This window comes from Natrix helvetica (genome assembly GCF_964273705.1).
Source record: "Natrix helvetica genome assembly, chromosome: 6".
NCBI lineage: Eukaryota > Metazoa > Chordata > Lepidosauria > Squamata > Natricidae > Natrix > Natrix helvetica.
The window spans coordinates 18,021,049-18,047,820 of NC_138553.1; the positions used below are offsets into that span (position 1 = coordinate 18,021,049).

A 26,772-nucleotide genomic window follows, 5' to 3' on the forward strand; every position below is an offset into this window, starting at 1 on the left:
GTGGCTCTGATAGGTGTGCTGTTTGCCCTCTCATTGCAACAGAGGCCCTGTACTTGCTCTTTGCAATAGAGGAAAGTTTATTTATGCAAATGAAAGGTGTTTTTTCCCCAACAGGAATGGAAATATACCCCCTTTCTGGATCAGGATTACCAAAGAGGTGTCCAACCCTGGTTCTCAATTTGGAATATCTACCATTTGCTTATCAAATTAAAAATTATTTTTGAATCTCTTTAAATTGAGTGCCATGCAGTGGGATGAGCTCCTGTCCTGACCCCAGTTCTTGCCAACCTAGCAGTTCGAAACCATGCAAATGTGAGTAGATAAATAGGTACCACTTCGGTGGGAAGGCAACAGTGTTCTATGATGTCATGCTGGTGACATGGCTGCAGAAAAGTATTCAGACAGCACTGGCTCAATGGCCTTGAAACAGAGATGAGCATGACGAGTGAAGTAAAATCTGCAGAGGCTCCTTTTACCTTTTCTTTTATGGGTAAAAGAAGCCAATCCCATTTTACTGGTAGGTGGACATAGATGGATATAATTCGTTGCTTGTTTTGGAGATCTGTAGTGTTTTAAATTATTCTTAGAAACTATAAGACAGAGGCTTTCTAGGAGCCTGGGGAAGGCGAAAACAGCCTCCCCAACACACCCTGGACGCCCTCCAGAGGCCTCAGGAGCTTCCCTGAAGTCTCCGGAGGACGAAAAATCGACCTACAGAAACCCGGAAGTTCTGGAATATTGACTTCCAGTTTGTCCATAGGGCTGATTTTTCACTTCGGGAGCCTTCAGGAGGTTTGCTTGTAGGGGCGGTTTTTGCCCTCTGGAGCCTTCAGGGAAGCCTCCTGAAGGCTCCGGAGGGTGAAAAATGGCCCTACGGACAAACCAGAAGTTTGGGAATTGTGACTTCTGGTTTGTCCGTAGGGCCAGTTTTTGCCCTCCAGAGCCTTCAGTGAAGCCTTCTGAAGGCCCCTACAGCACATGCATGTGCGCTGGCCAGCTGACAGGGCAATGCCTCACATGCCCTGACAAATGGCTCCACATGCCACGTGTGGCACGTGAGCCATAGGTTCGCCATCACGGCTGTAGGAACTCAGCCATGTTTGTACAAATGATAGCTAGAAATCAGAATAAGTATAGCAGTTTCTTTTCAGTCTAATATATTTTAGTATAAAACTTAATGTTTCTGATGCTTAATAATTCTTACTAATTTATATTTTGCTAATTTTTCATGGCCATGATCTAGATCTTTTGCAGTTGCATTAATAAAATAATTTTAAATGATTTGAAGCAATACAAATAAGATGTTTGATCACTTTATTTCTTGTTCAAAATACATATGAAACAAATAGAATAAAATTATATCAAATGTTTCTTGTTTTTGTCTTTTTCAATATAAAATTATCACAAACTGTACATTTTCATGACATACATTTGAGGTGCCCTTACGTATCTTGATATTTCTCTCTACCGACAAATAGATTTGTATACTTTTTGAGACAGTTGATTGTAAAAGTACAGAAACATACATTTCTTAAGAGCTAGTGCAAAAAAAAAAAACCTAAATAAAAGAAAAAGAGTCACTATATTATTAATAACAATCGTATACTTTTAGAGTTCCACAAACGGCTGGTTAGCACATACAAAAAGCCCAGAACATATTTTAGGGAGAAAAATGTGCTTTTAAAAACTGTCTGTTAAATACAGAAGCCCAAGATACCAATGTGAACAATGGCTAAGGGCCAAATCACAAACTGGCTTGAAAAAGGCACATACTTAACACGGCAGGAAAAAGTACAAAACAAAACCCCATTCAGCTGACATCAAATAGCAAAGACTACACTGTTGTATTCCATAGGCTATACACTGACTTGGCCTTATGACTTACATTATTCTACAGACAGGCAGCTAACTTGAATTTGGACTGCTGAGGCACATTCACACGCAAAATGAGCAGCGTGGTTGTTTTACTCCTTAGCTCCATGGTAAGCAAGGACCTTTTGCATGGAAGAAGTGCTTGAACGGTGTGAAATTTGGCAAGACTGAACCTTGTCCAAACCTCTTACAAGCTATGGGAAAGCTATCAGGACTCTTTTAAATGGATGGTTTTTCTGCGTATAAATATCAATGCTGGGAAATGCCAGTACATTATTTATTTATTTTTACAACAGCATTAGCAATAGCATTTTGACTTGTATACCGTTTCACAGTGCTTCCCAGCGGTTTACAGAGTCAGCCTATTGCCCCCGACAATCTGGGTCCTCATTTTACCCACCTTGGAAGGATGGAAGGCTGAGTCAACCTTGAGCCTGGTGAGATTTGAACCGCCAAATTGCAGTCAGCCAGCAGTCAGCAGAAGTTGCAGTACTGTACTCCAACCACTGCGCCACCATGGCTCTTACAAGATTCCTTACCATCATTGTTGGTAATACTGGAAGGAAAATAGAAATCCAAATGCCTACAGAAGCATTGGAAGGATGCTTGCAATTATCAACAGCATTTGCAATTTATCTCAATGGCAGGTTCAAGAATCCTGGTGCTTTCCAGAGGTTTAGGACTATAATTGGCCCTTCTGATTTGGGCTGATGGGAAATGCAGTCCAAGAAAGTATCAGGCTACCTATCTAGTGCTCTACACTCTGCAATCACTTGTCTTTATTTTGAAAATTTTGGATTTAATAGTGAATTTTTTTTTTTTAAAAAAAATAGTGCATTATTCCCAATTAGTAGAATCCCATTGCTTGATATCATTATTATTTACACAATTTAGTTTTCATACAATGAACTTGTGAAATTGTTTTACAAACAAAAAAAATATTTATTCTATCTCTCTCTGTTTATATGCAAAAGGCTCTGGTGATTAAAGTATCAAAAGTCAGATTCTGTCCACCTCATTCCCATGGGGCAGATTTCCTGAATATAACAGTAAAAATAGAAAATAATTTGTATTATTTTTAAGAACTTGTAAATCTTTCCTTATCGCCTGTACTTATTGCCCTTTTTCACTGCATCCGTAGGAAAAGAATTTATCTAGTTTGGAAATGTATATGTCAGATCAGACATGTTCATGCGAATGAATGAACACTGCATGTGCATTTAATGTTGGAACATGACAATGAATGCATCTGTGTACCACTCATACTTGATGAATAGCAAGCATTTTTGTGTTCTGTGGTTTAGAACAAGGAAAAAAAATAGAATGAGACAATTTTTAATTGACAATGCCTGCATGAACATTTTATTTCTCTTCCCTGAATTTAATCTACCAACTCAGTAGATCAGACCAGAAATTATGAGGGACAGCAAATATGGTTTTATTTTAGTTGAATGGCCTTGATTGAGAAACTCAGTGCTTCAAGGAAGTCACTAAAAGAAGATGTTGCTAAGCAGAAAACAAGAAAGTTCATTGGCTGTAGATGATAATGGAAAACTGGACTATGCAGTCAAGGCCACTGTATTGTATGACGTGTTCCGTGGCTATTTCTGGTAGCATGGAGTGTTGAAGTGGACAAAATATAGCCAGCAATTTAGAAGAAAATAGAATAATTTGTTTTGTATGAAATATATAGATAGTTTTTATATGTGTATATTAAATTGATAAATAATTTCATTCTAATCATTATCAAAAGTAAACTATATTTCTTCAACCTTCATACAAATATATAAATATATCATGTGCAATGGGGCAATATAAGTGCTCAAAAATACACATCTTTTAATGCAAACAAGAAGTGCATAACTTTTAATGCAAACAAGTTGCCTTACCAACTGTACAACTTGTAGGAAACGGCCAAAAGCATTCATAACATAATGTATCCAATTTCTCAGTCTACCTGTACTTGAGTGATCTAATCACATCATTTCCATTTTAGACAACCCACATGGGCCTGTGTCTTCCACGTTATGATGAATGCTTCTTACTCGCACAAGATCATATTACAGGTAGAGATCTGATGCAGAAAATGGTGACCAAACCCTGAAAACACAAGTCAGAACTATTGCAACTAACAAGGCAAGAAACTCTAGTTGACACTTCTCCACTGCAAAATGGTATACATGTACACTTTGAATTGGGTGTTTAAGCATTTTTCTCCCTCTGTGAGCAAAGTAAGGATTGTAGTTAGTGAAACAGTTGTGTTTTGCTCACAGAAGGTACATGGATCACGTAGCAGATCATAGAAAAGCTATGTACATGACTGGATCAAAAATCACGCTTAATAATGTAAGCAGCTCCCTAATATTTCATGTACCTCATCCTCTTGACTCGTTTTTCTTCAAATATTTCAAAATGGGGAAGAATCATCATCATTATTATTATTTTCTGACCTACTGTTTCAGTTCAAATTATCCTGTCTCATCGCGTCATTGTGCAACAGAGAAGCAATAACTAGCATTCTCTAGACCAGGAGTGTCAAACTCAAGACCCGGGGCCCGGATCCGGCCCATCGGGTACTCAGATATGGCCCATGGGGCCACCCTGGAAACAGCAAAGGACTGGCCCGCAGTGCTTCTGCCAGTAAAAATGGAAATCTAAAGGGGAGGGGGAGCATGGAATCAAAAATTCAAGATGGTAGTTGCAACTTTAGTGTGATCGAAACCCTGATACCTTTATGTATGACACAATAGAAGGGGTGGGTCCTGGAACAAATGGCCATGGGTGCCATCTTCACATTTCTGACTTTTCCCCCAGTGGATGCCTCCACTATCACAATTGTGGCTCTGATAGGTGTGCTGTTTGCCTCCTCACTGCGCCAGAGTCCCTGTACCTGCTTTTTGCAATAGAGGAAAGTTTATTTATGCAAATGGAAGGTTTCCTCCCCCCCCCACACAATAGGAATGTAAATATACCCCCTTTCTGGATCAGGATTACCAAAGAGGTAATCTCCATTTTCATCGGCGGTGGAGGCCGTGGCATGGAGACCGGGAGACCGTTTTCACTGGCAGAGCACTCGGGCTACCACAGGTGCCCCCAACACAAGTGATGTTGAGCTGGCCATGCCCACGCTGGCAACACCCAGTCCGGACACCCTAGGCCAAACAGAACCCTGATGCGGCACTCAATGAAATTGAGTTTGACACCCCTGCTCTAAACCTTCAAGGTGGTGCTACCATAGCATCCTTTTGCCTGTAAAAGCATTTCATTCATCCCCATGAAGGCATCTGCTTGATTGGGCCCTGCTTGAAGGTCTTGCTTCAATCATATGAATGGTTAGCATCAATATGGAAGCAAGCATTGGAAGAATAATCTGCTATGAACTGCTAACCAAGCCTCTTTCATATCAGCAATGCTCACACAAATGTTTCCCTCCTCCCTCAAACTCTACTAAATGAACAAGTGCTGCATAGGAACAGATTTTACAAAGTTAAATATACATATTAACAACACATTATCAGAGACATTCCTTAATTCATGACGCATTTCTTAGGTATATAAAAGCGGTTGTAACTCTGTGTCTGAATTCACATAGTGCAGGAAGCCATGGTTTGCTTAACCATGCTTGATTTAATCAGTCAAAATTGGCTGGGTTCACCCAACATGCTAAGCCACAATTCATGGTTTACAAAACAGAGTGCCAAGATTCATATCATATATTAAACTAAAACCAGAGGAACCATGTTTTTGACTTATCATGGTATGAATGCAGCCTCTTGTGACTTTGCCCTCTGAGAAAAACATTCTCGCGAAGCTTAGGAATGTTGGGTTATGTTACACTTTTCAACACAAAAACTCATCGAAATTTAAAAACCAATAAATGTCCATTGTTTGGCCATACACAACGTGCCAATTTTTGCCTGAAACAAGAAACAGTATATTAAGTAATCTATTATATCTATTTTTAAAAGGATCTCATTTTAATCTACCACAAGTACAATTAGTACAAATAAGAGAAAGCACACAAGCAAAGAGACTTTAAATTCCAGCATTTCAAAGCAATCTTACAGTTTTTACATATTGGAAATAGGTTCCAGATTGTAATAGTTCTGTGCCAATGCAAAATATTGAAATGTTTATTCAAACATATCCAAAAATATGTTTTCAAAAGTAAAACAAGTGTTATGTACCAAGATTAAATAATCACGAGAACGTTTATTTCTGTGATTTATTGGGGCCAAATGTATTTTCATTATGTTTTCGGTCGGTAAAAATCAGAAATGGTTAGCAACGATTGAACATGGAAACATTTTCAGTGAGCTCTCCACCCCAATCTTGAATTATTTCATTGTGACTTTCTGTGCAGCTCTTTTATATGGAGCAGAAGAAAAAAATCCTCAGTTTTTCTCTTCAAATAGTTGATTGGAAATATTTTGAAGGGTATTTAAAGCCAGAACTCCTAGAGAGTGGGTTTATATGCATGAATGGAGAGTGAGTAATAAGTAAGTAAGTAAGAAAGTACCGTGTTTTCCTGAAAATAAGACAGGGTCTTATTTTCTTTTGACACCCCCCCCCAAATAAGTGCTTGGCCTTATTTTTGGGGAGGTCTTATTACATTTGAGGTGCAGGAGGAGGCGAGCATGGTCACCTCATAGCTGCTGCTGTGTTGCAATATTTTCAGGGAGGGCTTATTTTCGGGAGAGGGCTTATTTTAGCGCATGCGCTCAAAAGCCCAATTGGGTTTATTATCTGGGGAGGTCTTATTTTCAGGGAAACAGGCTAAGTAAGTAAATAAACAAATAAACAAATTTGCTTGCTTGGTTGGTGGCACAGTCAACCAGATGTTTAGGCTGCATTTGACATCTTTATCTACCTATTTAGGCCTTCCAAAAGGATAGGCAGATAGTTATTCATGGTTTTGGAGGTATTGCTACATTCTATAAATTGTTCCAAGTAAATGTCTATGGACATTCTCAGTCATTCTGATCATGGTTGTCCCAAAGGTGTTTTTTCAAGAGACAACTGGACTTTCTGGTTTTTCTTTGAAGACTTTCTTCAAATTTCTTGGATGAGAAGCAAAACGTCTTCAAAGAAAAATCAGAAAGTCCAGTTGCCTCTTGGAAAAGCACTTTGTGTTCCAAGTAAAGCTGCTTTTGCAAATGACTGATGATGATTTGGTCAGTGCTGATGATATTCAAGTGGTGCTCCAGATGTTTTGGGATTGCATCCAAGGTACCTATTATTATTATTGGTTCTTTCCTCTGCCACAATCCTCCTACGTCTTTGTATTTTTTGATTTTATTATGTGTGGGTAATCTACGGTTAGATTTGCTATAACCAAAGAACTAAGAATTATTAAGGTAGTATCATTAAAGATTAGAGACTGTAACATTGCCAGAACCACTTCGGGTTGTTAGATAGATATTTTTCAAATTCCCAGAAAGAGAGTGACTGGCCCAACAAAACATTGCCCAAATGGTTTCAGTGCTGAAAGAGAGAACCTCGATCTCTCCTCATTCCTAGTCCAGCACCCTAACCACTCAACCACATTGCCTCTTTTCATATACACACACATATATATGCCTGTATGTATATGTAAATGTAAACAAGCAACTTTTCAAATGCATGTGTGGGCTTTTGTGCATTTCTGGCATGTATTACCAGAATTTAAATCATGATAAATATTTTTATTGGAATAAGGACAAGGATATTTAGGGAATCAGAGGCCTTATGTGAACAGACTAGGTCAGGGGTGTCAAACTCAATTTCATTGAGGACCACATCAGGGATGTGTTTGGCCTTGGGGGCAGGGTGGGCGTGGCCAGGATGGCCGAGGACCCAGATTGTTGGGGGCAACATGCTGACATTGTAAACTGCTTAGAGAGGGTAAAGTACTACAAAATAGCATATATACTCTGTGTGTGCGTGTGTGTGTGTGTGCGCATGCGTGCGTGCATATGTATATGTATATGTATATGGGTTTTTTCCCATGTAAGATTGAGATTGTCTTGGCAATGTTTCAGCGAGGTCTCACTCACCATCTTCAGGCTGGGTTTTGGGCTTAAAGTGTGATCGGAGCTGCCATCTTTCTATAAATCTTGGCGGGGGTGTGTGGAGTGCTGGCTTTGTTTCAGTAAGTGGAATGATTGGTTGTGTGGTTGTATCATGATTGGTAGATTGGTGCTGATTGGTGCTGATTGGTGCTGGCTGTGTGTCTATTGTTGTTTCGTGTTGTAACGGCCTGGGTGGTGGGTGGGGCTCATTTGTTGACTAGGGCCGGTTTCCAGATGTCTGGTAGGCAGCAGGTATCGTCATGTTTATTCATGTTGTGGCGGTGTTTCTTTATTTCGATAGCTTCCATAATTATTCTCTTGTTGAAGTGTTCTGTTTTGGAGATTAACCTGGTTCCTTCAAAATTAATTTCATGTCCTGTAGCTTTAAGGTGCTGGAAAAGGGAGGAAGGTTTTTTCTTTTTTTCTTACTGCGTTCTTGTGTTCTGCGATGCGTGCATTTATTCTCCTGTTCGTTTGTCCTATGTATTTTGCAGGGCAGATTTTGCATACGAAATACCATGCAAAATCTGCCCTGCAACATACATAGGACAAACGAACAGGAGAATAAATGCACGCATCGCAGAAACATGATCAGATATTTAGATCCCATCCAAAAGATCCTGATTAATATTTTAAGGAAAAGCTTTAACCTCAGTGGTGGGAACCTACCGGTTTAATAACTGGTTCGGTGATCACACACTTTGTATGATCTGCATGCGCAGTTTTGAGAAAACTTGCCTTCCATATTACTGCTGGGGAGGAAAACAACTGAGGCGTGGCAGAGTGGAGTCTGCTGTGTGACTCAGCTGAGAAGATATATGTCAGTAAAGTGCAGAGGCAGGTGGACGGGCCCACTTGATCGTGGGAGTGAACTGGTTCATTCCCCACTGATCATCAGAGCTACTGGTTCGGGCGAACTGGTCCGAACAGGTAGAATCCCACTCCTGCTTCTCGGTAAGAATTAATCAAAGATATTGATCCTGGATGGATCAAGGACAATGATTTTGGTGACTTATGGTAGACCAGAAGCCATTGAGAAATTTCTGTGAGTAAAATACAATAGATAGATTCTTAACAGAGGGTTTTGAAGTTTTATTTAGCTGTTGGTTTTACCTGTTAACTATGTTTATATATAGCAGAAATATATCAGGCTTAGTGGGTTGGGTAAGCACTGTTATAGATATTCATAAATTGTGTGCCTGCTTTGCAAGTGGAGTGGAGGGAGAGAAACTATTATCGTTATCTGTATTCAGCTAGAGGGGACAATTCATATATATGTCCTTTTTGTTTTTTCTTCTTCTATACTATTTTGTGTAATCTTGTCTAATTTTGTTTTATTTTGTTTTGGTATTTTCCCCTTTTTTGAAGTTTGTATTTGTATTTTAATGTTTTGAATAAAAATTTAAAAAAAAAGTTTTATGAAGAAAGCTGTTACAGTACCTATGAAAAACGAACAAAAAACCCCAAACCTAAAAGAAATAAACTACGTTTGCTCCCTGTCCTGAAATTCCTTATACGATGTTATTAATGCCTATGAATCTGGCAAGAAAAAAAATTATTCCTGTGAATACCAGAACTTTGATTTAATACAGAATTCTAAGGTTTCCTTCCTTTTTCTTTTTTGCAATATTAGCAAGGGATTGCATTTCCTTTGTCTACTGAATTTGCTTATTTATTTAAATAATCCAAGTAAACCAGTGAATATTTTAAAACTTTCAGTAGCAACGGACATCAGAGAACTGGTTCCTTTCTACACATCAAGGATCCACTGGCAACCTACCTTGGCCTTTGTGGTACGTAAACATTGTCATAATTGAAATACTTTTTTAAAAGGAAGTATCAAATTGATTTAATCTGTGGTGTCATGAAATGGATCTCCGAACTTTATAAATGTGCCTTAACCCATACATATGGAGAAGACAGAATCCTGTACGCCAATGAAACACAACTGGAAGTAAAGAATAAGAAATAGTGGTATGATATTGTAGAGCAGGAGTCGGCAACCTTAAACACTCAAAGAGCCACAAGGTCCTAACCGGAAGGTCCCTATCCAATTCTGGAGCCAACCGGAAGTCCTGTTCCCCCACCATAGAGTCTCCTCCAAGTGTGGCATCCTTTTTCCTCTACCTGCCCTAATCGAAAGCCCTATCAATTGTGGAGCCGACCGGAAAACCCGCCCCTTGAATGAGAGTATCCTCCTGGCGCGCCATGCTTCCCCGCCCCAACTGGATGCTCCTCTCAAAATTGTGAGGCCAACTGGCGACAGAGAGCCACAGCAGAGAGAGGAAAGAGCCACATGCAGCTCCAGAGCCGTGGGTTGCCGACCCCTGCTGTGGAGGCACAGCAGATAATAACAATGACGATGATGCAGGTCATGAGTTAGACCCAAACCTCCAGCTGTACATGGTTATGGTGCGAATGCTACACCGCTGTTCAGTCTAGGGTGTAAGTGGTGGTTTTGGCGATGAACAGGATCCTTGACTGTCAAAGCTGGTTGCTCGGCCTGGCAACTGGAACAGATGATACATTTTAAGAAAATAAGAAAAGACCTACTGAATCAAGGTCCACGAAGTCCCGCATCCTGCTTCTCACTTTGGCCAATTTGATGCCTCCAGGAAGCCTACAAGCAGAATACCAAGGCAATGACCCTCACCCGCTCATTGCTCCACTCCCACTGTACCCTGAATAAACGGGATCTACATATAAGCACCAGGAATGTTAGGCATCAATCATTTCAACTCTCTGCCTGGATAGTATATTCAGAAAGCCATTTAATGTGTAGAAAGAGATTGGGTACCTGTATTGGTGCAGAAAGAATTAAAAACAGTTCTGTCCCAGTGCTGTGATTGCTTAGTTTTTTTAAAAAAAAATACATGAAACATTCGGAGTTATACTCATTGGACTTCTGTAATCAGTCAGTTACTGACTGTTGCTCCCAGAAGAGGTATCTGTTCTCCTTAGTCTTAGATATTTGAAAATTATTTGCAAATCTCTCCTGCAGCTGATCTTCTACTTAGAAGTAGTAGAAGGTGCTGGTATCAGTGTGGTTAATTTTCATTATAACTAAGTCCTCACTCATTCACTCACTGGCCACAGTTAGACTGGCAAGTCCACCACCAAGTAACATGGTTGTAAAATGCAAAATCATGAGATTGCATCTGACTTACAATGGAAATTAGTCAGTTCTGGCTATAGTCATTAAGGGAATCTTCACATGTCACATGACTGTGACTTGCAAGTTCCTGCTGGCTTCCCCATTAACTTTGTTGGAAGTCAGCTGTAAAGTTTACAAAATTGCAATCGCATGACTTTGGGACCCTGAGATTATCATAAATGTGTGCTAGTTGCCAAATATCCAAATTGTGATCTCGAAGCCACAACTGTAATGGCCACAATTTCAAGGATCAGTCCAATGATGGGTTCTGGATCCCGGTGCAACTGGTACGGTGCAATGGGGCCCGCCGTTCACCACATGAACCCGTGCAGCATGCGCGCACCCCCATGCATGCGTATGTAACGCCTGTGATGCTCCGCGTTGCCTCTGTGACACTTCCGCGCTGTGTGCATGCGCGGAAGCCCCAAAGAACTCACATATAGGTAAGGAGCGTGGGTGGGCGGGTGGGCCCTCCGGAGCATCATACCAGAACGGTACCCGGTGTTCCCTGCAGGCACCGGTACGCCCATACTGGGGTGTACCGGTTGTAACCCACCACTGGATCAGTCATAAGAGCAAGTGTCCTTGTTAGGGCACTGATGTAATGTTGAATGGTTGCTGAAGAAATGGTCAGTAGGCAAGGACTATCATTCTGTAGGTTTTCCTGTAGGTTTTCTGAAGCTGCCCTGGTGGCTCACAGGGCAGTTCTCAATCTAAGAAAAGGTCTATGGAAAAAGATAGACCTTCCGACATAACCCCAACATCTCTTGAGATATAATGAGCGCCTTGGAGGCAGGGAGGAAGCAGAACACAAGGAAGTATGGTATATGAATAGGCACAGTGTTGGGATTCAGCCAGTTCGCACCTATTCAGGAGAACAGGCTGTTAACTTTCCAAGCAGTTCAGAGAACCGGTTGTTGGCAGAAATCTCATTTTATTTTTTTCTACTTTACGGGACTAATCCTGTAAGGAAGGCAGGAAGGAAACATTCTGGTGTTGTTTCTAGCCTAATCTTTATTGCCCTGCTTACAGAAACTGCCTCTCTGGTTAACCCTTATTACATTGTAACAGCTAAGGCGAAGTGCCCATTGATGTGAGTGACATTGAGTTGGCCACGCCCACATGGTCACAATGACCACTGAGCCATGCCTACCAAGCTGTTCATTAGGGCAGAGAACTGGTTGTTAAATTATTTGAATCCCACCACTGGAAAGCAGTGGTGGGTTTCAATTTATTTTACTACCAGTTCACTCGCACGATGCTTCTGCACCGGGGCAGTGTCCGGGGCAGTGATGGGTTGCAGGCAGTACACCCTGGTATGGGCGTACTGGAGCCTGCCCGGAACACCAGATACCATTCTGGTACGGTTCTCCGGAGGGCCCACCCACCTTCCCGAGCTCCTTACCAGTCTTTTAAGTCTTCGGCGCTCCCACGCATAGCACATACAGCGTCTGTGCAATGCTCCGCTGAGCAGCTGGAGCATTGTGGAGGCTCGCGGAGGTGGTAAGATGCATGCATGTGCACCGTGCATGTGTGCATGTGCTGCACACATCCATGTGGATGCTACTGGGTCCATTCCAACCGATCGCCCCGATCTGGGGCGACCCAGTAGAAACCTACTTTGCTGGAAAAGCATGATATTCATGCACATCTCTTGGCACTTTACCACGAAATAAGTACAAGAACCCATTCCAGCTGAACTTCTTTTCTTTAAAAGACTTTGCCAAAGCAATTGTTCTTTTGTCAGACTGAAGGAGCATTAAAAAGAGGAAAAATTGCAGGAGAATCCATATGGGAGTGGAGTGGGGTAAGAACCTGGGAATTAGCTACTTTATGGAAATATTTTTTTATCCTTACCTCTACTAATGGATGCCAGTGAGTTATTGGTTTGCGCGGATATGCCAGCATTTCATTCCAGTGGTCTCTTCCGAGTCCCTCTGCATCAAGTCCGGTCCTACATACTCCGATCACTTCATTGTGCCCTACTCTAGGATTAAAGAGAAGGAAAATTTGTCCACAGAACTGTATATACTTGTGATGGACTATATTTTTATTTATTCTTAAATTTTATGCTGCTCCTCTCTCTTCCAAGCAACTATAATGAAGTGGCCAGAAGTGGAGACAAAAGACAACATAACCAGGGAAGACAGAAGCAGGGGTGGGCTTCAAACATTTTAGCAATGGGTTCTCTGCCCGGTTGCTGGGAGGGCATGGCCTAGTCAGCCGCCTGCACAAGGGCGGGGGCCCCATTTTTAACTTTCCCAGGCTCCGGAGGCTTTCCTTGTGCCTCTGGAAGGGTAAAAACTGCTTCCCCCAGGCTCTGGAGGCCCTCCAGAGGCCGGAAATGAGCTCATTTCTGGCCTTCTGGAACTTCTGGGTGGCCCGTTTCCCCCTCTCCCCGAGCCTTCATGCAGGCCCTGCACTTACTTTGCATCCAAAACAGGCCACGTGGAGACTCCTGGGAGGGGAGGGGAAGGGTGGGGTGAGTGGGGCCAGCTAGGGTTGGGATTTGGAGGTTCTCTGGCCATAACATTAGCTATGGGTTCTCCCAAACTCAGGCGAACCCATAGCAGCCCAGCCCTGGACAGAAGAAAATAATTAGTTACTCCCCAGAATCTCCCAGGGTACATCTGTTAGGATAAGAGTTTAGTCTGGCAAGATTCTGGCTAATGGTGTGAACAAAAAAAGAACTGAACTTTGGCTAGATAATTCTAGTCATTCTTGGTCTTGGCCTGGCAATGCTCTGATGTAAAACAATAATTGCTGCAAATGGAATAACTATCATTTGTATCAAGAGTAAGTAGAATTTGTGAGTTGCATAAGATGTACAAATTAAGGAAAAATGCAATTTCCTTGTTTTATATTTTCTCTCTTCTATGGTGACTGGAGAAGGTCAAATAGATATAGGACATTGCCTCACCTGCTGACACCTGGAAATGTTATTCATTGAATTCTTTCAGGTTCTGATATTTCATCATCAAATCTTTCTAGGCTTTTTAGATGTGAGAATAATAATACTTCAGAGGATAAGAGTGCCTTTATAAGGTCTAGAAAGGTGTTTTAAAATCTACAATAAAAGAGTTGAAGTTACTGCAGCTTGTTCTCCCCCCCCACAATTCAATTGCAGTCCTCATACACTATATTGCCAAAAGTATTCGCTCACCTGCCTTTACTCACATATGAACTTACTGTAAGTGACATCCCATTCCTAATCCATAGGGTTCAATATGACGTCGGTCCACCCTTTGCAGCTATAACAGCTTCAACTCTTCTGGGAAGGCTCTCCACAAGGTTCAGGAATATGTTTATGGGAATTTGTGACCATTCTTCCAGAAGCGCATTTGTGAGGTCACACACTGATGTTGGACGGGTTTACGTGGCCTACCACTTCGTGGCTGAGTTGCTGTCGTTCCCAAACACTTCCACGTTCTTATAATACAGCTGACAGTTGACTGTGGAATATTTAGGAAATGTCATGACTGGATTTGTTGCACAGGTGGCATCCTATCACAGGTCCACGCTGGAATTCACTGAGCTCCTGAGAGCGACCCATTCTTTCACAAATGTTTGTAAAAACAGTCTGCATGCCTAGGTACTTGATTTTATACACCTGTGGCCATGGAAGTGATTGGAACACCTGATTCTGATTATTTGGATGGGTGAGCAAATACTTTTGGCAATATAGTGTATCTCTATGTATCTTCTACAGCAATGCATTGTTGGGGTTTACTGTAGCATCTGTTGTTAGGGACCAGTGGTGGGTTCCGGATCCCTTTGCAACTGGTATGGTGCAACGGGGCTTGGCATCCACCACATGAATGCGCGCAGCACATAGGCACATGCACGCAGTGCATGCATGCGTCCTACCCTCCAGCAATGCCTTCATGATGCTCCAGCTGCTCAGCAGAGCATCGCGCAGGCACCGTATGTGCCATGCACGTGCATGGAAGCCCCAAAGAATTCAAATATAGGTAAGGGCAATGGGCGGGCAGGTGGGCCCTCCAGAGCATCGTACCGGAATGATACCCTGTGCTCCAGGCAGGCACCAGTACGTCCGTACCAGGGCATACTTCCTGCAACCCACCACTGTTAGGAACCATTTCATATATGTCCTTTGAATGTTTATCAAATAATTTATTAACCAGTGGTGGGATTCAGCCAGTTTGCACCTATTCGGGAGAACCGGTTGTTAACTTTCCAAGCAGTTCAGAGAACCAGTTGTTGGAAGAAATCTCCTTTTGTTTTTTCCCCACTTTACAGGGCTAATCCTGTAAGGAAGGCAGGAAGGAAACATTCTGGTGTTGTTTCTAGCCTAATCTATATTGCCCTGCTTACAGAAACTGCCTCTCCGGTTAACCCTTATGACATTGTAACAGTTAAGGCAAAGCGCCCATCGACATGAGTGACGTTGAGTTGGCCACGCCCACCCAGTCACATGATCACTGAGCCCCGCCTGCCCAGCTGATCATTAGGGCAGAGAGCCGGTTGTTAAATTATTTGAATCCCACCACTGGATCATATCTACATAGAAACCATACATGACCAAAACAGCAGTGATGATATTGATCAAATAATACATCTCTTTGTTTTTCCCCCTTTAAAGTTGTCCTTTGTTTTCCCACAGTCTGTCTGACTCCTGAAATTATCATCAGATGCCATGCTCTCGGTCAGTGATGGCTAAACTTTTTGTCCTTGCATGCCAAAAATCTGCACATGGGTGCGCCAGCACACACAGATGTACCTACACCCATAATGCAATGCCCCCACAACACCCATCCGCGCCCCCTGCATATGCACACACACACACACCACTCCCCCCACGCATGCACATGTGACCTTCCCTCTGGCTCATTTTGGGCCTAGCAGGCCTTCCTGAAGCCTCCTTGGACCAAAAACGGAGTGTGGGGGAAGCACTGCACCCCCTGCGCTCACCCCCACACCCCACCCACACAAGCAAATCGTCACCTGCATGCACGGCAGTGACCCAAAATTCAGCTAGCTGACGGGAGGCGCAAACGCATACACGGTGGAGCTTAGCTGGGCGATGGCTCGCTTGCCCACAGAGAGGCTTCATGTGCCACCTGTGGCACGCATGCCATAGGTTCACCATCATGGCTCTGGGTGATCCCACAGACCATTCCTGGTGGAGAACTTGGTGGTAGAAAGATTGCTGCAGACGGGCAATTACCAGCTAAATTCTTGCTCGTGTACTCATTTCATTGCCATCACATATGCAAATTACAACCCTCAAATGCTGCTTAGAGATGTGAGAAATCTGAGTTTTGAGGGAAGGAAGGAAAGGGCAAAATATATTTTGGCTTGTGTGGAGACATGCAGGTCGTAGCTGTTGAGAATACGTGACAATGAGTCTTGTTCTGGAGATCATTCAGCCGCTGTGAAGGACAGCTGGACAAACCCAGGAAAAGATACAGATGCTTCCAAGGTAGAAGCAACATGCACACCCCTGGATGCTCCAAATCATATCCCCACCCCCGAATTTGAATCTCTAACTGTCCAAAATAATCTAAGGGAGGAAATGATAAGGTAGGAGAAGTCCAGGCAAAGACCTTAAGGCAGGGGTGTCCAAACTTGGGAACTTTAAGACTTGTGGACTTCAACTCCCAGAATTCCCCAGCCAGCATGGCTGGCTGGGGAATTCTGGGAGTTGAAGTCCACAAGTCTTAAAGTTCCCAAGTTTGGACACCCCTGCCTTAAGCTGTAGGTCGCATGCTAATATATTTGAACACATTATACACATTCACAAGATACATTTATTCATTTCTTTGGAAAGAGGAAAATGCAACATTACTACCGGTCATAGTCCATGACGGCAATGGACAGGCTGACTTGATCCACGTTTTCAGGAGGAATGTCAAAAACTATAGCTTCACTGTATACGGGATTGAGAGTGCTCTTCTTTGTGGTTGTTTTCCTCTTTTTCAGGCGTCGACCATCACACATCAGAGATACCTTGACATAGGGATCTGAGATAACAGGAAGGGAACTGAACAAATAGAAGTGTATGGACAACTTTGCCAGCAGACCAGGGGTGGAAATTTTGAGTCGTTCAGAGAACTGGGAAATGCCATCTCTGGCTGGCCCCGCCCCATCTATTCTCTGCCTCCCGAGTCCCAGCTGATCCGGAGGGAATGGGGATTTTGCAGCAACCTTCCCCTGGCACACTCACCAAGCCACGCCCACCATGCCACGCCCACAGAACCGGTAGTAAAAAAATTGCATTTCACCACTGCAGCAGACCAAAATTAAAGTAATCAGCCAGTTCTGTCTAAGTAACACAATGGGTGGCTGTAACCCAGGGTTGTCAAACTCAAGGCCAGGGGCCTGGATCTGGACCATGGGGTACTTAGATTTGGCCCATGGGGCCACCCTGGAAACAGCAAAGGACCGGTCTGCAGTGCCTCTGCCATTGAAAATAGAGCTCAGGAGGGCCACATGCAGCCCTCCCAAGCTCCGCTTTCACTGGCAGAGGGTTGCAGGAGACTGTCACAGCCAAAAATGGAGCTTGAGAGCCCATTTTTACTGGCAGAGCGCTCAGGCCACCACAGTCACCCTGACACAACTGACCTCAAGCTGGCCATGCCCAACCTGCCCCCTCCCCAAGGTGAAACACAACCCTGTTGCGGCCCTCATTGAAATCGAGTTTGACACCCCTGCTATAACCTCTTTGATCATGCTTGAACAGCCCTTTCAGAAATTCAGCACCAGGGTCTTAAAATCCTGGTAAGGTTCTGTATCCCAACCAACTTCACCCTAAATGGAAAGGCTCACCTGATGAACCAGTGATATCCATTGCTTTGAGATTTCGGCATTTGATGACTGTCAGGGTCATCCTCCCTGCAGTAGGCAAGTAGCAGAGGGAAAACATGATTTCTCCCAGATCAATGCTTTCCTGTAAAAGGAAAAGTAGATGCAGATTAACAGAGTTGGAAGGGACCTTGTAGGTCATCTAATCCAATCCCCCGCTCAAGAGAGAGACCCTACACCAGCGATGGCGAACCTTTTTTGGCTCGCGTGCCATAAGTGGGGGGAGTGCAGCGGGGTCATGTGTGGGCGTGCCACACCCATAATGCAATGCGTGCCGCCCCAGTGCGCATGCACGTACTACAGGCACTCCCCCATTTTTACATGCTTTTTTCGCCCTCCCCAGGCTCAAGAGGCTTTATAGGAGCCTGGGAAGGGCGAAAACAGCCCCTCCCGCCCCCCCAGGATGCCCTCCGGAGGCATCAGGGAATCCTCCAGACAGTCCCTGAAGCCTTCGGAGCACACAAAGTGACCCTCCGAGCAAACCGGAAGTCACTTTCTGTTTGCTCAGAGGATCGTTTTCAGCGCGCCGAAGGCTTCAGGGACCGTCTGGAGGCTTCCCTGAGCCTTCGGAGCGCTTAAAATGATCCTCGGAGCAAACAGGAAGTGACTTCTGGTTTGCTTGGACGGTCGTTTTGAGCGCTCCGAAGGCGTCAGGGAAGCTCATGAAGCCCCCGGAGGGCCTCCAGGGGTGGAGGTGGGGAGGCTCTTTTCGCCCTCCCCAGGCTCCTATAAAGCCTCTGGAGCCTGGGGAGGGCAAAAAATGGCTTTAAAAAGTGTGAACTCAGTATGCGCACTGGCCAGCTGACAGGGCAGTGCCTCACGTGCCCTGACAAATGGCTCCGCGTGCCACCTGTGGCACGCGTGCCATAGGTTCGCCATCACTGCCCTACACCATTTCTGAGAGATGGCAGTCCAGTCTCTTTGTGAAAGCCTCCAGTGATGAAGCTCCCACAATTTCTGAAGGCAAGCTGTTCTATTGGTTGATTGCTCTCACTGTCAGAAATTTCTCCTTATTTCCAGGTTGAATCTCTCCTTGGTCAGTTTCCATCCATTATTCCTTGCCTGGCCTTCAGGTGCTTTGGAAAATAGCTTGACCCCTTCCTTTCTGTGGCAGCCCCTCCAATATTGGAACATTGCTATCATGTCTCCCCTGGTCCTTCGCTTCACTAGACTAGCCATGCCTAGTTCCTGCAACTGTTCATTGTATGTTTCAGCCTCCAGTCCCCCAATCATCTTGGTTGCTCTTGCTTATCAAGACTGTACTAGAAATGAAACATGATTTTAAAAACTTATTCCAGAATAATACACTTGTTAAAATGCATATACAGGATCTTACTTTTATCTCACCTTGTTCTCACTGGGAATCTTTCCTAAACTTATATTATTTGAACTTTGGTATGTAGTACTGAAATGGGAAATCTGTAGCCCTTCCATATATAGAGTGGCTGAATAGTGTAGTGGTTAAACTGCTTTTGATAAGGAAGGGCAGGGTTCAAATTCAGGCTGGTACCTCCCTAATCAGTTGGGGTCCTTGAGCAAAGATCTCCTAATGCTTCACCTGTCTACCTCAAACACGAGTAGGACACTAACCAGAAGAGTCATGCCAGCTAAGACATTGCCAGATTAACAAGGTCCATGTCAGATGTTGAGGTACTAAAGACAATCTGATGATAAGTAGGAAACCAGAACAAACCTTGCGTGGAGGAGACAAGGACATATGGAATGCTATTACAATAGATCTAATGAGAGGAGATCTGGGAGAATGACTCCAGCCAATCTTAGGAACAACACCAGAGCTTTCTGTCCAAAAGAGAGCAAAGCTAAGATATTGTGCAGAAGCCACAAACTTACAGGCCTCTAGGTTTGAGGAAGAAATATAACAACAATTTGGGTGAGAAGGGGATAGATAGATAGATAGATAGATAGATAGATAGATAGATAGATAGATAGATAGATAGATAGATAGATAGATAGATATGTAGAATAGAATTTGAATAACAGAGTTGGAAGGGACCTTGGAGGTCTTCTAGTTCAACCCCCCTGCTTAGGCAGGAAACCCTACACCATTTGAGACAAATGTTTATCCAACAACTTTTTGAAAAACTTGCAATGTTAGAGCATTCACAACTTCTGGAGGCAAGTTGTTCCACTGATTAATTGTTCTAATTGTAGATTAGATAGAGAGCTAGAGAGCTAGATGCTAGATAGTTAAGACAGACAGATAGGCAGAGACAGACAGATGTGTCTGTGTACATGTTTATTAAAAATATTTAAAATAATTAAAACTGCAAATTTTGAAAGAGAAAAGTATGGAAAATAAAAAAGGTAACAAGCAGAAAAAAAGTACAAAGAAAGAAATACAGAGGAGAAAGAAAAAAAGGAAAAGCAAAGACAAAATTATAATAAAGAATAATTGTATTTATTAGTGACTAATGAACCTTTTGCTGACAAAAAAGAAAAAAAATGAACCTATTATTCAGGAAAGAAGGAAATAATGTAACCTTAGAGAGAGGGGGGGGGGGGCTAAAATTTAAATGGATGCTGTGAAGCACATCAGAAGCTTGGGAAATCTGTAATTCTTCCAATACTATTTGCTTCCCATAGCTGTCAGCACTGCTGAAGGTCAGATATTATGGGAATTATATAGCAATATTCAGTGGGCTATAGTTTTGTCTGAATGAATTAATTGGGGCAGTAATTTAAAAAAAACATAATTTAAAAGATAACCTTATTTCAACCTTCCCTTCCATTGTATTAGACTTCTGTCTTTCATAAACTGAGATGATAAGAATAAAAATCTCCATAATTTTTAAAAAGAGATTCTGCTTTGGTTTGAAAATATAGTTTCATTTTAAAAATAAGAGACTACTTGATCTATTCTTATAAACATTTTTACAGAAGCACCATTAATTTTGATGGGAGTTATTCCTGGTTAATGCATGTATAATTACAGCTATACCCTGACATTTGGGTGTAAGAAACTAATTCTGCTTTTTAATAAAGGGCATCTGAATAGCTTGGGATATAATTCTTGAAGAAAACGTGTTCAAAAGACAGGGTGTCCATGTGGAGAAGGTTAAAAAAAAGTCAAGAAGGCAGCACAACTGCACAACCGAAACTCTGTTCTTTTTGTATATGGAACATACCATATTTTTCAGAGTATAAGATGCACCAGAGTATAAGATGCACCAAGGTTTTGAAGAGGCAAATTAAAAATGTAGGTAGGTAGATAGAGGGATAGAGAGGGAGAGAAAGAGAGAGAAAGAGAGAGAAATCCAGTAGGTAGGTAGGGAGAGAGAGAATAGTTAGGTAGGTAGGTAGGTAGGTAGGTAGGTAGGTAGGTAGGTAGGTAGGTAGATAAAGGCATAAAGAGATAGAGAAATACAGTAGGTAGGTGGGGGGAGAGAGAGTGTAGGTAGGTAGGTAGAGGGAGAGAGAGAGAGAAATAGAGAGAGATAAATACAGTAGATAGGTAGGGGGAGAGAGAGAGTAGGTAGATAGATAGAGGGATAGAGAGAGAAAGAGAGAGAAATGCAGTAGGTAGGTAGGGAGAGAGAGAGTAGGTAGGTAGATAGAGGGAGAGAGAGAGAGAGAGAGAGAGAAATACAGTAGGTAGTTAGGGAGAGAGAGAGAGAGAGAGTAGGTAGGTAGATAGAGGGAGGGAGAGAGACAGAAATACAGTAGGTAGGTAGGGAGAGAGAGTAGGTAGGGAGGTAGATGTTTCCAGGTGTATTTATCCATGTGCTGGAGAAGGAAATTGCTGACAATCTGCAGCACCTAAGACTTTGTTTCTGCTGGCACAGCACTTGATCAATGTAATTCTCATCAATCAGTTAAAGAGCTTTCCAAAAGGGGGTAAAAAGTTTTTGCACTCTGCAAACCTCCCAAAAACGGTCTGCTTTTTGTGGAAACAGGCCCATTTTTTCAAAAAAAGAGGCATGAATAGCTTTAGGGGGGGGTCTTATAGAGTGCTGCTGGGGGATGGGAGGCAAAAAATGGCCCGTCTTTTGCTCATTTCTGCCTTCCCCAGCCCCCAGGAGCTCTCTGAAAGCCTCCATAAGGCTATGCACGGCCATTTTGGTGAAGGGGCGGGGCTTCAGGAGGCAAAAAATGCTGTATTGAGTGTATAAGACGCACCCAGATTTTCAGCCTCTTTTGGGAGGAAAAAAGGTGCGTCTTATACTCTGAAAAATATGGTACATGGAACATATATGGAACATATGTCAAGGTGAAGGGCTCTGATCATGCACATTTCTTTAACTCACCTACCTCCACTTATGGAGAGAGCACTAAGAGGCTGTGGTTAAGGTTGGCTATATTTCTACAATGCCAGTAATTATCTTCTTCATTTTAACTATTAAATGCATCCATCCATTTTGTACCTGGTACAAAAATGCATCGATGAATGATGTTTTTACCTAAAAAATCTCCCCCCTCTTTTCCTGACCCTGTAATCCTTTAATTCAGGGTAGAATCAGGATAACTGGATGGAACTCGGCGTTGATTGGCTGGATGCCTTTCCTGCTGCCTATGTGGAGTTTGCAGTACATATTTTTAATTTGCGGCCTAAAAGAGAAACATCTCCTGCTACTTAGGATTGAACTCTCAACCCTCTGAGTGGGAGGCAAGCGTCCTCACCACTAGGCCACTACACTGTTCTATCTAAGAGATTAAACTATTAATATGAATAAATATGTGTTCGTGGCTGGGTGGCTGGGGGCATCAAATGATGCCATTGTCATTTTCAGGAACGTTTAGGATTTGTTGTGTCAGATTCAGACAAAAGGCAAACAGACGTGGGAAAGGAAACTATTTACATTGAATCTGGCAGTAAAACAACTTGAAAACTGGGAGACTGCTGAGGTCTGATGAACACACCCAGCAAGGGACTGGAAGATTTAATTGCATCTTCATTCCAGTAAGCACAATGATTTTTGCGAACACACCAGGATACAGAAAAAGATGAGTCAGGAAGAGAACTATTTCTTTAGAAAAACCGTCCATTTAGTTGCTAGAGACTCAACTGGTAGCAGTGGTGGGTTCCTACCCATTCGAACCAGTTCAGCGGAACCGATAGTGGTTTGGCAGCCTAGGTCACTGGAATGGGCATTGACGCAGGCTTGCCACGCCCCCAAACCATTTTTCCAGGTGGTACCATAGGCACCGCCATCTTGTTTTTTGCTTCTGCACATGCGCAGAGTAATTTTGTATTGAACTGTGCATGCGCGTGAGGCATGCCCATGAGCAGTAGTGACTGGCAGAACCCACCCCTGACTGGTAGCTACACTGATCATCCACTAATATGTTAGATAGAAGTTCCTGACTCTGATTCTGCTATATATTAGTGTGAACGATGCCGTCATAAAATTGGGCTTAAAGCAGATGTTTCTAGAACTTGACAACTTGAAGATGTGTGGACTTCATCTCCCAGAATTCCAGAGTCAGGCATACTGGCTGGGGAATCCTGGAAGTTGAAATCCACACGACTTTTAGGTTGCCCAGATTGATAAATGCTGGCTTAGAAGAAATTAACCATGATGAACATAAATAGATTTATGCAGTACATATAGTAGTAATGCCCAGAGCCTACTAATTATCCTCAGTTTATGCTATATTGCATTTTATGGATTTCTAGTCAAAGGTTAAAAAAGAACCCTCAAACTAGCGCTTAGCTCATAAATCATACAAAATTGCACTGATATATTTGCAAGTTATGTTTTATGGAAGATGGCAGAAAGCATTTTTATGCCTATGTGGAGTAAAAACAATACAAAAGTTGGCTTTGTTGTGTATGATTTTCTTTTCTTTTTAAATATCTTGCATAATGTATCTAGAACATGGGCTGCATTGAATACAGCTATCAGAGAATCCAGAGGGTCTGTAGCTCCTTCCTGAGTATGTATTCGATGAGGTTTAATGATGGAGGTCAGAGGAACCATGTGTTGTGGTCCTCCAGTGGCCAGAGGAGCTGACAGCAGATTCGGACAGTGAGAAGGTTGGGGAAGAACATGGGCCAGTCCTGGAGTCTGGGGAAGGCTCTGATGAGGACACTGCGTCGGAGGTAGAGAGGGGGTCAGAGCCGTATGCCAGTTATCAGCTGCCTTCAGAGTCAGATATCAGTGAGGCAGACAAACAGCGGGAGCCTGTTCCCAGTGTGCACATGTGCAGAGTTGCCAGACGAAGGGAACAGCTAAAGAACAGGGGTCGACTTGGGAGGAAGGCCACAGGTGGATGATGAATGGCCCCTCCCAGAGGAAATAAAAGAGGAGTGAAGGGGAGGGGAATTTGCAAGAGACAATTAGTTCACTTAATTGGTTCATGACTCTCCAAGACTCCTTGCCAAGTTTTGCAGATATCGGCCTGGCAGCTCTCCAAGCCAGATAAGGACCGTGACTATAAATTCTCCCTTGAAAGACTTTGCTGGATGTGAATGAGCAGAATTCAGTCAATTAATAAAAGGGGTTTTTGTCTCTACCAGTGGTGAGTTCTGGATCCTGTCGCAACCAGTACGCTGTGACGGGGCCGGATGTTCACTTCGGGCATGTGTGCTGCGCATGCATGCGCACGCCACCGCCCTGCGACACCCCAGCTGCTTGGCGAGGTCGCGCAGGTGACGTACGCTGTGCGCGAGTACACAATTGGCCCCATTTCCCCCTAAAAGAGATAAGGAACGCGGGCGGGCAGGTAGGCCCAACGAAACACCGTTCTGGTACGGTGGCTGCTGCTCCCAGCTGCCACCGGTATGCCCATACTGGGCAGTACTGCCCGGAACCCACCACTGGTCTGGACCAGGAGTTTGCTTCATGGTCTCAGGAAGCCTCAGTCAGAACACCATGCTTTAGATGAATCCTACATAATGTGGCACGGGTTTCAAAATCTAGAGGGGCAGAAGTCATTAGAGGTTTGGAGGCCTGAATTTTCTTGCAATTGGGATGGTTTAGCAGCGGCAGCAGCCAAAATGGAATAGCTAAGGGGAAATTGTATCTCTGAAACTGGTAGCAAAGTGGCGGAATGTTGGCTAGTTTTATCTAAGTGTTTATGACAGCAAATTTGCAGGGGGATTCTGAAAGTTGAAGTCCAGACATCTTCAACTCATCAAGTTTGAAAAACACTGGGATAGATCATTTTACCTGAAAAGTTTAAGTGATCTCATCCCTCAGACAGGTTTGCAAAATGTGATTAAGAATACAAGTGGCATGCCCGCTTTTCTCTTTTGCCTCTTGAAGTTTTCCTAGAATGAGTGGGGCCTAACATTTGGGTGCTTTCTTTTCAATTGGGTTGGAGATTGAGGACATTTAAGGGGAAAAAACCAGCTTAATGCACCTATTCTAACCCTTAAAAATCTAGTTTTTCCCTTTCAAAGCATGTCCTGCCAACGTTCTCTTTTCAAGTATAGCTATCAAGATGCTGGACCAAAACTGAGATCAGTCAAGGGACACTAGGCACCCCTGCGTTATGCTGTATTTTTCTTAATCATGGTCTATTGAATATGTCAAAATACTATACTAGGACTATTTGGCATCACTTAACATTCCTCACAATTGAATCCTAGGGCTTTAGAAGTAGTCACTTCAATTCACATTTGCTAAGAGATAGCCCATTCTCATGAGCCGTGCTGGCGCAGTGGTTAGAATGCAATATTGCAGGATAATTTAGTCCACTGCTAGTAGTTCAATCCTCATCGGTTCAAGGTTGACTCAGCCTTTCATCCTTCTGAGGTAGGTAAAATGAGGACCCAAATTGCTGGGGGGGGGGGGGCAATAGGCTGACTCTGTAAACTGCTTGTAGAGGTCTGAGAAGCTCTGTGAAGCAGTCTATAAGTCTAAATGCTATTTCTATTCTTTTTCAAATTATTAAACTCATTGACAAAACACTCCACTCTCAAATTATCTATAAGAAAAACAAACACCAAAAGGATTATGTTTTTCCCTCCTATGAGACAGATGAAAATGACTAAATTGGATAATGTAATCAAGCCCAAAAGAATTAAAATTAAAAAATGGTGTAACTGAACAATCATTGGGCTTAAATTAAATAAAACCTCACATCTAATACATGAGTTGTAATAAGAAAGAAGGAAGACAAAGGTGAGAATAGCAAAAATACAATGGGAAGGAAAGTTAGAGTGGAAAGAAAAAACTGATGGAGTATTTATAAGAATAGGCCAAGTGAGAATGGAAATGAGAACAATTTAAAAAACAAATCAATTGGCTATATTTGAAGAGGTTTTTCAAGAGAGAGCACTATTATACAGAAACTCAAGATGAGAATCTAAAGCAGGGCTGTCAAACTTGCGGCCCACGGCCAACTGCATTGCACGCTGGCCACGCCCACATCCGTTATAGCGAAGGGGGGAAAGTCCCAATACATCATGTGATGCCGCTGTGACAATGTGAGCTTGACACCCCTGGTCTAAAGCAACATTGTGATTTTTTGTTAAGCCAAATTTCCATCTTTAACAACAGAATCACAGAGTTGGAAGGGACCTTGGAGGTCTTCTAGTCCAATCCTCTGTCCATTAAGGAATCACTAATTAAGAAAATGTTAACTTAGTTCCATGTTGATTCTATCCTTGATTAGTTTCCATCCGTTGCTTCTTGTTCTGCTTTCAGATTTTTTGGAGAATAGGTTGACTCTCCCTTCTTTGTGTCAGCCCCTTGGATATTGGAAGAATGCTATCATGTCACCCCTAGTCCTCCTTTTCATTAAACTAGATATACCCAATAGGTACATCTTCCTCTTGCTCAATGCCTCAGGTGTCTCCCATTATCACCAGCCATCCTAAAGGCCAGGGGTGTCAAACTCGCTTTGTCACAGCAGCATCACATGATGTATCAGGACTTTTCCCTCCTTTGCTAAACCGGACATGGG

General features: G+C 42.9%; 1 protein-coding gene across 2 annotated transcripts in view; it reads right to left on the reverse strand.

The window, feature by feature from the left end:
- Positions 1-10,360: 10,360 nt before the first annotated feature.
- SYT10 (synaptotagmin 10) overlaps positions 10,361-26,772 on the reverse strand; it is a gene marked incomplete at its 3' end in the record, with an annotated part of 54,311 nt that continues 37,899 nt past the window's right edge. For both annotated transcript variants that reach the window (XM_081958310.1, XM_081958309.1), the window contains exons 4-7: positions 17,866-17,986; positions 16,889-17,060; positions 12,934-13,063; positions 10,361-10,432 (exon numbers count right to left, since the gene is read on the reverse strand). In XM_081958310.1, the coding sequence (XP_081814436.1) occupies positions 10,361-10,432; positions 12,934-13,063; positions 16,889-17,060; positions 17,866-17,986 (495 nt within the window). The remainder of the gene's footprint in view (positions 10,433-12,933; positions 13,064-16,888; positions 17,061-17,865; positions 17,987-26,772) is intronic.